General features: G+C 24.6%; 2 protein-coding genes across 8 annotated transcripts; one reads left to right on the top strand and one right to left on the bottom strand.

Annotated features, from left to right (window-relative positions):
* Positions 1-149: 149 nt before the first annotated feature.
* Su(z)12 (Polycomb protein Su(z)12) lies at positions 150-5,484 on the bottom strand. Its single transcript, XM_069111189.1, has 9 exons — positions 5,273-5,484; positions 4,109-4,155; positions 3,420-3,603; positions 3,236-3,327; positions 2,947-3,139; positions 2,478-2,843; positions 2,059-2,384; positions 1,732-1,985; positions 150-1,658 (listed from the first exon to the last, which is right to left on the bottom strand). The coding sequence occupies exons 1-9, from the start codon at positions 5,370-5,372 to the stop codon at positions 983-985; spliced, it is 2,238 nt and encodes a 745-aa protein (XP_068967290.1). The 5' UTR covers positions 5,373-5,484; the 3' UTR covers positions 150-982.
* Positions 4,903-10,416, top strand: GluRS-m (putative glutamate--tRNA ligase, mitochondrial). Of its 7 annotated transcripts, none has more exons than XM_069111206.1 (10): positions 4,903-5,108; positions 6,771-6,898; positions 7,032-7,266; positions 7,804-7,999; positions 8,077-8,291; positions 9,051-9,273; positions 9,382-9,542; positions 9,617-9,783; positions 9,889-10,046; positions 10,128-10,416. In XM_069111206.1, the coding sequence occupies exons 2-10, from the start codon at positions 6,799-6,801 to the stop codon at positions 10,206-10,208; spliced, it is 1,536 nt and encodes a 511-aa protein (XP_068967307.1). In that variant the 5' UTR covers positions 4,903-5,108; positions 6,771-6,798; the 3' UTR covers positions 10,209-10,416. The 7 variants fall into 7 exon arrangements, with proteins under 7 accessions (XP_068967307.1, XP_068967308.1, XP_068967302.1 ...); XM_069111207.1 differs by lacking the exon at positions 4,903-5,108 and adding an exon at positions 5,647-5,795; XM_069111201.1 differs by lacking the exon at positions 4,903-5,108 and adding an exon at positions 5,750-5,885.
* The last annotated feature ends 3,563 nt before the right edge of the window (positions 10,417-13,979 follow it).

Raw genomic sequence — 13,979 nt, 5'->3', positions numbered from 1 at the left:
CTAAATTTCATTCATAAATTTATCTGAAAGAACGACAATCGGCAAAAAACTTTGCTAAATAAAAACATACAAACATTCAACATATTAAAATGAGTATAAATACTCAATGCAAAAGTCATATATTGGCGACAGTCACTCTCATATTCAAATTCTCCCGCTTTACAAAGGCACTTTTTTATAACAGTTTATTCCTTACTTTGGGGTAAAACTTATAATTTACAGCCTCAGTTTACAAGAAATATCTGAAGTAATTGTACCAAGGTCCCATCTTTTAATAGATTATGTGCTAGTTTTCTCAGCTTCATATTATCCTCAGATATTAAATTTATCCATATTAATCTATAAGATTATGATTTAAATTAACATTCCATAGGAGGTACAACTGTTTTATCATATAAAAGAATAGTCTATCATCCCCGATCATGAATATACAAGATTTATCCAGTGACCTTGATTTCCAAAATGATAGTTATATTTAAATGTAACATTATGTTTAATAATTTTAATTTGTCACTTTTCCAGTTTTGATATTAAAATATTATGTTCTTCAAATTATAAAAATCAAAAGTATATAAGGCAATATAACTTTCACATATTACTAAGCAAATAAAAAGTTCAGAAAGTTAGATACATAAAAGGCATCATTGACTAGACCAAGAAAGAACGGGTACATTATATTTTTTTTTACGAAATAAGGTTCTCGGTTACGTATATTCAAAATAAATTTTTTCTTCATATTTAATTGTTTTCCAGAATTTCAATTAGAACTGTATGAATTATTCACACTATATTTATCTGAAAGTTTGTCTTTTGTTTCACTTTTACATTTAAAACTTTCAAATTTATAGAAAATTGATCTAGTAGTTAGAGCAATGATTATCAAGTAGCTATAATGTCAATTATTCTAACCGCAATTACATCCTTTGCAACAAATACTGTACAAAAACGTACAATTAGCAGATTAACGTATGTATAACGGTTATTAATAACTACTTCCATTTACAGTCTTGTTTGACGATGTAGTCATCATATTAGCATATTTGCTAACATTATTGTGGATGGATACTGTCGTTTTTACAGATTGTGAATTTGGTGAACTAAGTGGTAAAGAAGTTTTCCGTCTTGCATTAGAATTTGATCCATCGCTATTAAAATTTATTTTAGTACTTGTACTATTTTGTTTATTAGCATCTAAAGATGCATGACAACCTGAACTAAGCCATTTTTCAACTTGAGCTTCATGGGACTTTTGTAAAACTTTTCGAATATCGCTATCTTCGCCTCCTTCTTTCATAATTTCTTGTAATTTTTGAATAGTCTGATATAAAACTACAGGGCTAATTAGACCAAAATCAAACAAACTACACATATGTAAAACAAAATTACGATATAAATTTTTCATGAGCAATTCTTTTCCTTTAGTTTCTAGAAACATTTGGCAAGCCAGTGGTATTTGGCAGTCTCCTACATAGCCATATTTCATGACATGTAAATTCCACATTTTCATAAGTTCCTTTTCTCCTTCATTCACATCTGTAAAGTCATCAATCATCATCATTGTTTTTGTTTGTAACCATTTTGGATCATTTTCTCCTTCCGAATCAATATCCATTTCTTTTGGATATATGGGTAAGCACGTAACAGTATGATGATACAACCTACAAGAAATTTCATGAGCAACATATTTTATATGTAATAAATAATGACATTTATTTTAGTTAACTGTTGTACCTATTATGTCCTGTAATATAAGGTCTTTGGCTTTCATATTCATTTTCATCAAGCTCTAAAAATTCAGAAAGACTTGGCTTAGTTCTTTTTGGGCGACATACTAAAATATTTGTTACACTTGTACGTCTCGTCGGTCCTGTTCTTGAAAATGCTATGCTAGATGGCTGTGTAATTAATTCATGAGGGCTACCAGCATATGAGCCATCATAACATTCGTTTATTGCTACATCTATGCGAGCACCTTGTGGAATTGGCTATTAAAATAAACAATTTATTTTATAGTACTTTGATGTCACAGATTTGTAATGCATATATTTAAACACTTACCACATACGTAAATGTAAATCGTGAATGACATAATTTTAAGTGCTTTAAAAGAGAATAAAGTTTTCCACAGTCTAATGAGCACCAAGGGCAATGTAAATCTTCACAAGCTTCTGTTTGTTGGCGACTATTATTATTATACAGGAACTGATAAACTATTTGCTGTGTACCCATGATAGTGTCCGTTTTCTCACTAGTTGTCATTCTTGAGGAATTTAGAGGACTAGGTGTTGGCAGTGTTGGATTATTGTTATTGTTGTTATTACTATTATTATTGTTATTATTGGTACTATTATTATTATTATTTGTGGAAGAACGTTCTAGACCAGCTGAAATTATTTTATGAAACATTTTATCTTCTTTTTATCCTGTTTATACATATTTCTTCATCTGTGGAAAAAAAAAAAGGATAGATAACTTACTATTTCCTGAGCGATTTTCTTTATTATCACCATTTGGTACTGAATGAATTGGAGTTGGTCTATCAACTAAACCATTACTTGGTTCAGTCGTCCAATTAAGCCTAAACTTTAATGTTGGTCCTTTGCTGAATACTTCAAAAGGACCACATTCCTTGATGTCAGGTACAGACTCCCAAGAGCTGTGCTTCTTTGGGCTAGATCGAATATTGGTTTGTACTTCTTGTAAGCCTAGTTCATAATCGCCATCAGTCAACAAACATCGGTTGTGTTTATCATACACTATGAGTTCAGAACCATACAACTTTATTTCTTCTCCTCCAGCTTTAATTGAACCCGTAGAAGATTTGCGACGCTTTTGAGCTGGTTCTAACGAGAAAAAGAGAGAAAGGAAAGGAAAACAAATATTATGAAAGTATACTCTCTAAAGTAATTCATGGTATATGTGTGTGTGCGTGTATTATTAACTAACCATCTAAATCACAGTTATGCATAAGGCAGCCAGTATTGGACGTACAATATACTCTAAGTAAAAGCATATAAGTTTTCGCTACATGACCATTATTTAAACTGAAAGATTCATTAGGTATAGATATGGTAGGTGCCTTTGGAGGTGGTTGATTTTCACAAGGATTGATTGGAACTTCACTTGTGCCAACAGAAACCTAAAATTAAAAAATGTTCGCTTATTTAACAGCAATTATCAGTCTTACTTATTTATTTCATTCTAACAAATTATGTAATTGAAAAGTCATACTTGCCTGCATAATTGGTGAACTCACATCTTTTCTTTTTTTGTGACATATTTTCAATAATAATGTTTCTACTTTTACAGGATCTTGAGGCGTTTCAACTGTAACATTACCATTATAAAGAAAAATTTAATTCAATAAGCTAAATCTTTGAAGTGTCTCATTTAGGTACCAGAGCGTATTTCACAATTACCTTTTTTATCATAAAAACCTAGAAAAGTAAGAGTCATGTATCCACGAACACCTGGGTTTTCTCCTTGATTATTTTTTGACATTAATTTTTCCAATATCATGTCTATCTTGAACCCCCGACGTGATTTATGGCTTCTGGACATACGTTGCCTCATGTAAGTTAAGTTTCTATATAGAAATATTGGCTAAAAAGGAATTACACAAAATGTTTTACATTATCATATTTCTATTAGTTTGTATAAATAAAACGATACAGAGCATAAAATATAATGTTTCATTTCATTTTATTTTAAATAAACTATAAAGTAACTTTATAAGATAATAAATTTATATACCTACCGTTTTCAATCGTCAAAAACAAATATAAAAAGTTTCAAAATATTTTTTAACTTTAATTATATTGCAGGAATGTTCACAAACACTACTGTAGAATTTAAGTTTTATTTTATTACAACCTAAGAAAAATTCACTAAACTGTTAGAACAAAAACATTGTACCAAATACACTTTCATTCATATTTACTTGTCTACAAGTATTTACCATTTCACTCTCATTTAATACTTTGGACATTTTGAATACAAATAAATATTAAAATATTCAGTTAACACTTTGAGGAGACATTAAACTACAAATAACTAACAATTAAAATAAAATATAAAATATAGATAGATTTATTTTATTTTTACTCACTGAAATTTGGTTTCTTGTGCGTAGAAATCGATAGATCTGGGTTGGTTCTGAAAAAATGATACATAAAATTATTATATAATAGCAAGAATAAGAATATATAATTTAAACATTTTTAAATACAATTAAATGAAAAAAGAATATAGTTCAATTGAATTCCTCCAGATGGCTCAGAGGTTAACATTTTTGTCACAAGTGAAATGATCCTTGCAGGAGTTAAAAGAGATAAATATCGAAAATTGTATATGATTCTTCTTTAAGGAAAAATGGGAAATGATGATTAGGTTATTCTCATTTCCATATGAGAAGCCTGCATTCCTTCATACTTGTTACGCTTTATGCAGGTTAAACCTCTCTGATCCCATTTTACTCTAAAATAAAACTGCACTATATCTCAAATTATTAAAAAATATAAGTACCTTTAAAAAACAAAAATAATTCTATTACACTAAATTAGTTACTAGAAAATTTTCTTAATTTTTTGATATGTTTAAATAAAAGTAATAATATTTTGTGATTGAATTAAACATGAGTGTTAATAATATTAATTTAAGTACATGATATTTTGCTACAAACTAAGATATATATTAATTGAGAAAAAATATTAAAATAAAAATTACAATGTTAAATAATAATTTAAACTTAATAATGCATTTATTTATTTAGAAAATTTTCTTATATTTTTTGACATGTTTAAATAAAAACAGCAACATGTTGTGGTCGAATTAAACATGAGTGTTAATAAATTAAGTACATGATATTTTGCTACAAAACTAAGATATCTATTAGTTGAGAAAAAATATCAAAATATTAAAATAAAAGTTGCATTGATGAAAAATAATTTAAACCTAATAATACATACTTTATTTATTTAATCATCACATATAATTGGCTTAACTTTTTAAATTAAACACTAAATAGGAACATGGTGAGAGAATGACAGGTGTCCACGAATTAAAGTAAAGGAGGGAACGGAGTGGAACGACGCGCGGTTCGGCGCTCGGTACGTTCTTAGCAAATGGGGTTATGTACGATCATTTTGAATATTTGTAATAAATATTGAAAACGTGATGATCAATGACCATTTAGTTATTATAAATTGAGATATTAATTAATTTTGAAGTCAGAAAAATAGAGGAAAAAGGAATGATAACAGAAAGTTCTTACTTTCGAAGGCCTGTAGAAATAGCTCATGGTCTGCTTGAATTTGATCCATTCGAGGACCTTTCTGCCCGTCCACTTCTTTTTCCCGCTTTTTCGGCGGCATTTTTATACGATTCGTTGTCAAATTTCTTACGGAAACTCACTTTCGTCACGTGAAAATGTAATGACAACACCCGCCCCGCGCGAAATCTGCGGCGCTTAGCCTGCAACTAAAGCGCACCCTTATATCATTATTAATAACTAAACGAACCAATCACTCATTACCAATACATATCGCGCGAAATGTAAAAATAATTTGTTTCCTTAAAATGCAATGTAAGATCAGATGTTCGATTTTCGATATGAAAGTTGACAACATATCAAAACATATATTATATTCGATTTGTATATATCCGTAAACATATGTAGTGTATTTGGATTGTAGATGAAAAAAGTAAAATAAAAATAAAAAAGAAACATAGATCGTTACAACAACGTAAAAACAATATCATGACGTCATACTATATCTTCACTTTATATTCGAAAGGTACATATCTAAAAGAATTTTAAGTATTATTAGGTATAAAGATACGATAAGTAAGAGAACATAATGTAATACGTGAACACTATTATATAGGTATGTAATACTTATTAAAATTTTAAAGAATTTTTATATTATATTATAAATAATACCGCTTTTGGAATCTAAAGTGAAAAATCTATCTAACCAGAAACTTTTGTACGCCACTATATATACTTTTGTCCAGCCATCAGAAATGTATATATATTAAAACTATAAGTAATTTCTTTTTAACAAAAAAGAAAAAAAATGAAGATGTTATTCTGTAACTATAATTTTAAACTTCTATATAACAACAGATATCATAATAAAAAGAGTATGTTAGCAGAATTTATATAATTACATTAAAACTGTATGTATTACAGATCATATATTATGCTTTCCATTTCTTTTAAATTTTATAAATCATTTCTATGCTGTTGCTGAACACTATAGGGTAGAAAATCAAAATATAAATATTGATACAAATAAATAATAAATACAAATAATAATTGATACAAATAAAATTTGTTATAAATTAATTTTATATTGTAATCCTGTAACGTTATTGATTAGTGTATGTATGTAAATATTATAAATTATAGTTATATAAATTCTTTATATAGTTGTGATCCTAAACTTTAAATGAAATTACTTTCATATTTTTTGGGAAAACTTTACAAGGTTGGTCAACATAAAATATTTTACTAGAGATAAAAATGCCTGTATGAAAGCACATTTGAAACATGTGTAACCCCTAGTGAATAGTCAAAGTAAGTGTAAATGAATTATATGATATTAATAGTTTATTCTTGTTTGTTTGAAAAATATTGGAGATAAAGAGTGAATCTTAAAACAAAACTTGATGTTGGTATGCTTTATATAATCCTAATTTATGCTTCTGTAATATGGTATGAAACAGTATAATTTGTATAATGATCTTTAGTGAAATTTAAATTATAGGTTTAATATAATTCAGTGAAGAAATACGATGAAGTACAACATATTCCGTATTACAAATGTTCTGTTTATGCAAAAACGGTTCTTTAAAAAAGTACAAGTAAGAGTTAGATTTGCACCTAGTCCAACTGGTATGTAATATGATTATTCATCTTTATAAAATTCAATATAATAGAATATTAAATCATCATATGTAATATTTTTTTATTTATCTTGCTTAATACAGTATAAAAAATATATTAATATGTGTAAAAATTATTACAGGTTTGTTACATGTAGGAGGTTTACGAACTGCATTATATAATTATTTATTTGCCCGTGCTAATAATGGTGCATTTATTTTACGAATTGAAGATACTGATCAATCTAGATGCATACCTGATGCAATAGAAAAAATTCAATGTGATTTACTATGGTCTGGAATCATACCTGATGAGGATCCAATAAGAGGTGGACCTGCCGGGCCTTACATACAATCAAAACGTCTTGAAATATACAAGTATGTTGAAAATTTTCATTTATATAAGTATTCAAATAAATACTATATTGTAGTTACATATATGTAAATGTAATATAAATGTTGTGTTCATATAGATATTTCCAAGTGATATTATGAATTATTTTCTACAAAATTATTAGATATAATGATGCTACTTTATACTTTAAAGTATACTTTACTTAAAGCTTAGTGAAAATTTTTCAAGTAAGTCCATTAAAGCATATATGTAACAAAATCCAAATAAACATAATTGTATTTTGTTTTATCACCTAATTTCAAATAATTATTGTAACATAACTAATTTCTATTTATTAGTAGTTTAGCTAAAAATATAGAGTTTTAATATATGTAATGGTTGTATTTTTTGCTTATTTAAATTAGATTATATTATATAGTATAAATTAAATTTAAATTATTTGTCTATGACTTCTTATATTTTTTATAAGATAAAGTTAAATTTCACTTGTTATTTTAATAGACAAGGATTCTTATTGATATTAGAAAACTAATAATATACCATTATTCATTAAATTACAGGGACCAAGTGCTTAAACTTATAAATAATCAATCTGCATATTACTGTTTCTGCACAGAAAACAGATTGCAATTATTGCGAAGAGAAGCAATAAAACGAGGAGAAGTGCCTAAGTATGATAATAGATGTAGACATATAAGCAACGATGAAGTAAAAACAAAACTTGATAAGGGATCCCCTTTTTGTATTAGATTTAAGGTACTGAAAAATGATATTACATAATGTCATATATTGTGATCAATTATATTTTTATATATTTATCTATATTTTTGTAGTTATCTGCTGGAATAGAAAGCTTTGATGATTTAATATGTGGTAAAATAGAATATGATATTGCACAAAGGGAAGGAGATCCAATTATTATCAAAACAGATGGTTATCCAACTTACCATTTTGCAAATGTCGTTGATGATCATCTTATGGAAATATCTCATGTATTAAGAGGAATTGAGTGGCAAGTATCCACACCTAAACATATAATGATGTACAAGTAAGTACTAAAATTTATAACAAAATTTGTAAATATTTTAATATTTGTTAGTACCTGTAAAGTATTATTTTTTTAATTTCATATATAATTATAAGATATTTTCAACTTAAAAGTAGAATATTTATATAGGATTCAAATTTTATGCAGTATTGTTGTAGAATTATGGTTATTATTAATTACTTGTATTGTACAATATGGTATGATGAACAATGAAATATGTTTGAAGTTAGAATGTGTTATATTTTTGAATACAAGTATTTATTACATGTACAATATCTAAATAATAAACAGTTATCTCAGTATATGAGGACAAAGGAAATAGTTTAAATTATTATTTAAAATTTATTATTAAATAATTATTAAATATATATAATTAGTATATAGTAATTAAATAATAAATATATATAAAAAATTAGTAATTATTTAATAATAAGTTTTGAATAATAATTTAAACAATATTCTTTATCCTTTAGATATTATAGTTATTTAGATATTAGATATTATAATTAATAATTATTTGATTAAATAGTTTAATTACATGTACTAAGAAAATCTTATTTACCTGCGATAAACTTTTTTTAGTATTTATGTAGAATATTAAAAAAAATTATGTTTATATAACATTTATATGTATTTTATACATATTTTATGAATATGACATGACTACATATCCTTTACTAAACATTTAAATATAAATAATTTATTATATGATATTATCCATTAATTGTAGATTATCACGAATAATTGTTATTATTACAGAGCTTTTAATTGGACTCCACCTTTATATGGACATTTACCCTTGGTATTAAACTTTGATGGATCAAAATTATCAAAAAGGCAAAGCGATATAAGTATAGAATCCTTTAGAAAAGAGGGAATTTTTCCATTAGCAGTTTTAAACTATGTTACACATGCTGGTGGTGGTTTTGATAATAAAAGAGGTGCTCTTTACATTGATAGTTATGAAGAATTAATCAAACAAGTATTTATGTTTTATATTATATCCTTTATACAAAATATTTGTATTCAATATAAATCATACTACACATGCTTTTCTATTATTTACATTAGTTTGTTTTAATTATTTTAGTTCAATATTTCTAAAATAAAAGTAAGTTCTAATAAACTTTCACCTCCAAAACTATTAGAATTCAATAGGATAGAGATAGCAAAATTATTATCAAATGAAAAAAATAATGCATTTTTAATTGAAAGAATAAAAACTTTAGTCACAGAAGCATTCCCAAATAGGTATGTATGGTTTGTCTAGTGCTAATTTTTATTTATATTTAGAGCTTTAACAACATATTCAATGATATTTTTAGACAAACTGATGGAAATTTACAATTAGACGACAATCATATTATTTCTGTATTAAAATGGGCACAGCATAGAATATCAAAATTAAGTGATCTAGTATCTCCAAAGTTGGCCTTTTTATGGCATATACCAACCACATCATTTGATGACACTGTGTTAGAATGTAAATTAGGTATAATTTGTTATACTTTGTATATAAACATTACTGAGTGTTTCATGTAATATAATTGAATCCATTATTTTTTTTTAACACACTTAAAACGGTTTTTCTTTCTAGATGCGCTTAAAATAATAAATATGAAATTGATTGAAACTGAAATTCAAAATTTTAATAAAGAATGGATAAATAAATACCTAAAAGAATTTGCCAATGAACATGAAATTTCATATCCAACATTGATGAAAGCTTTACGTTTTGTACTTAGTGGTTTAAAGGTAAACATAAAATATTCTAATTATATTTTTTCATTATAAATTTAATACTGATTTATATAATATATGTATTTACATTTTTAGGAGGGTCCACCAGTTTCTGAAATGATGGAAATTTTGGGGAAAGATTCTACAGTGTTAAGAATAAAACGCTATATTTCCTAAAAATAAAAATGTGGTCACATATATTTGTAAATTTATAATTAACAATACATTTTGAAATTAATACTTTTTATTATTCGTAGAATAAAAATAATTTTGAATAGAATACAAATTTTATATATCTAGTCAATTTTGTTATTTATGTTTGTGTTTGTATTTTATATGTTTTTAAATATATTAAAATCATTTAATTTTGTATGTAATGGGTCACATAAAAAGCTATTTCTTTAGCTGTTTAACATATAAATATTTTTATTTTTATGTTATCTATAACTTGCATATAATGCATATTAAGATACAGAAACATATATATGGAAATAAAAGAAATTTATATAATGTCATATTATATAATTACATTTTCTTTGTATAAGAACATCTATTTTTAAATAATACATTAAATATGTTGATATTAGTAATCTTATATAAGACTTTCTAAAACTCAAGAGATTTATAGTATTATAAGACTAAATTATATGAAATCTATCTGATAATGATATGAAACCTGAATATATAATTTAAAAGTTATGTAATTTGAACTTCGGATGAAATTATTTACAATTTTATTATTTACAGTTGTTACATTTCAATTCCCTGGGATAATTGGGATTGATTTTGTATCTTTAAATAAATGTTCAATTTTCTAATACAATCGATTATTACCTAATTACAGAAAGTTTTCTAAAATATAACATAAATATAACATGGAATATAAATAAAAGGATTTTTACTATAATAGATATTGAAATTTATAATGACAGTTTAAAAACATAAACTACAATATTTTTTAAATGCATCGAATTAATGTGAAAAAATATTTGCTAATATTTTTCCATGATAATTGAATTTATATACACAATGTGCGTTAAAATATTCCGAGACAATAAGAAATTTATTAAATATAAAATTACTTACATATGTATAGACAAAATTACTACGTAATTTATTGTAACTATAAAACCTATCATAAGGATATTAATTTATGGAATTAATAATAATAATGTAATAATATTTTATCGTATATCAGCCTTTGCTTAGTAATTTATGAAATAAGCAAATTGTATTTTAAATGTTTTCTAATATCTTCTTATTATGTAATTAAATCTCAAGTAATATTATTTTGATATAGATTGATTTTGTTTCTATAAAAATATATACATATAAAATATAGTAAGCAAGTATTTACTGCATCAACCGTGCATTTCAATGTTTTCAGATCATATGTATAAAATATATTGTTATCCTTTGTTTACTTGTACCAATGAATTTTTTTCAAACTAAAATGTGTATAGTAAATATTTAAGTTATAGATTGTAATATACTTATATTACGAAAAATATCCTACGTGTAATGAAACTATAAATTATATTGCATTTGTGAAAAGGACAATCATAATTTGATCCATTTATTTAATATTGCTGTTTACAATAATATAATACTAGATGAATAAAGTATATCTTTTTAAGAAAAAAATTTTTATCTGAATACATCTAAACAGAAGCAAAAGGATAAAAGGGAAATGAAACAATCTTTGAAGAAGATTTTCTTTATTTGGATATGTGTATATTTCATTATAATTAATTAAAATAGTTTATCATATATACCTTCTCTTTTAAATTATTTGAATGACATACATATATTAAGTCATATCATATACAAAGAAAAGATGGAGATAAACATATTTTTGTCTTAGAGTATAAACATAAATTATATGAATATCATTGTGTTTTTGATTTATGTGAATTGCATAATGATTATTTTAATATTAAAACTATATTAACCTTTTTACTAGTAGCAATATACGCTACTATACAATATTATTTATCATACTTTAAAAATTCTATAAATGTAGGATAAAAGTAAGTTATTAGATATATAATATTATAGACCTGTTCTATCATACTAGGTAACATCAACTTATTTGAAATATAGTAGAAGATTTTTATATTTTTAGATTTTGCAAAATATGTAATGTAGTTTGCAAAATATGTAAGTAGAGAGTTTAAAAAACATATACTCTAATTAATTATATTTATAAATATAATAATTTCAAGAAATTTATTTGTGACTAATTTTGTATAGTTGTATAACACTCTTTATAGTTTTCAAGCATTTTCTACATCTTATATATTCATTGAATTATAGATTTACTTAACATAATAGTGTAATGAAAAATGTATAAAGAACATTCAGTAAACGGACTTAGAAAGGAATTGTTTTCAATAGAATATAATATAATTTACCTCTCTTTCTAAATTTCAAAGAATTTCAGAAAAATAACAAGAAACGAGATTTTATTATATGTATGTATTACTATTATCTAGGGTTGAGGTTTCTTATGCAGCTTTGCATATAATAATGTATAAGAATATATTTCGAAACATTTATGTTTCTTATTGCATTTTCTGATAGAAAAACAAATTAATTTATTAATTAATTATATTTTTAAATATACATCAATAATACAAAACAAAAAAATTTGAATGAACTAAATAGATCAAAAATGTATATATTTGAAAGAAATATGAAAAATTTTGTAAATGAAGAAAGTTTGCTAAAGTAAATATCCATTGATTTTATGATAGTTATCAATAATAAAGTAGTTGTTAGTTTATCGAAACAATGTATAAGATGAGGACAATTTTTCTTTACGTAAATTAAATATATTTAAAAGAGTAGTTAATCCAAACATAATATGGTTTGATCCTTAGCTTCATGCTACAAAACTGTTCTATCAGTAGGAAATTTCTACATTGTATTGAATTTTCTTGATTAAATAAAACTTTAAAATGATATAATTATATCTATATATCCTTTAAATTATTTTTCTTTAAATTGTACCTTCTGAATATGTTTTATCGTGTAATATGTGCGTAATAGTTGTTATATAATTTATTCTCACTAAATATTTTGTGACATATTAGGTATACATATAAATATAAAATTAAGTATAAGTATAAAATTACAACTGAATATCTAACATTATATAATACTATCATAATATTATCACCCAAATACAAGTTATAATTTTTACTATAATCTTAAACAAATATCACATGCAAATTATTTTTATAATTCAGTGTTTACAATATTAAATGGAAAATTTGGAATGCATAAGACAATTTTAAAATTATAATATAATGCCAGTTAAGTTATGCTGTTCATATATTTTGAGATTAGAAAATCTAAGATAGGCACTTTTATCCTTTCAGATTTATGATGCTGGAATGCAAATTTATATATATGGAAGAATTAGTGTAGTTTTGTGGTATAAATTGAGCATATTTGAAAGGGCAAAGCATAATAAACAAAATATTACATTAAATTATATACTTTAAAAAAGTTTCATATCTACATCATTAATAACATTATTCTAATATTCATATCCTAAAAAGATGGTTATATAATATTGAGAAACAGTTTAACTGTTTTCTTTTTACTTATTGAGTCAATGGATTGGAACATGTAACATTTCCATTTCTCCACATTGTTAGAAATAACATTAGAATTATTGAAGAAATTGTTTTCCCATTCATCGTATAATATATTGAAGTATTCACTCATGTTGCATATTGTCAATAAAAAATCACTATTTGTAAAAATAAATTTAACACCTGGATTTGTAACAGTATATATCATTAAAATTTTTTTTTATATTTTTTTAACATCTTCAAGACCTTTGATTTATGGATTGAAAACATTTATAGATTAAAGTTTAACATATTCATCTTGATTTTAAAACAAATAAAAGTAGTAAATTATTAATCTAGGTAAAAT

The sequence above is a fragment of the Bombus flavifrons genome, chromosome 4, assembly GCF_040668555.2.
Source record: "Bombus flavifrons isolate JBK064 chromosome 4, iyBomFlav1_principal, whole genome shotgun sequence".
NCBI classification, from domain to species: Eukaryota; Metazoa; Arthropoda; class Insecta; order Hymenoptera; family Apidae; genus Bombus; species Bombus flavifrons.
This window is presented reverse-complemented; position numbering and strand designations above follow the sequence as displayed.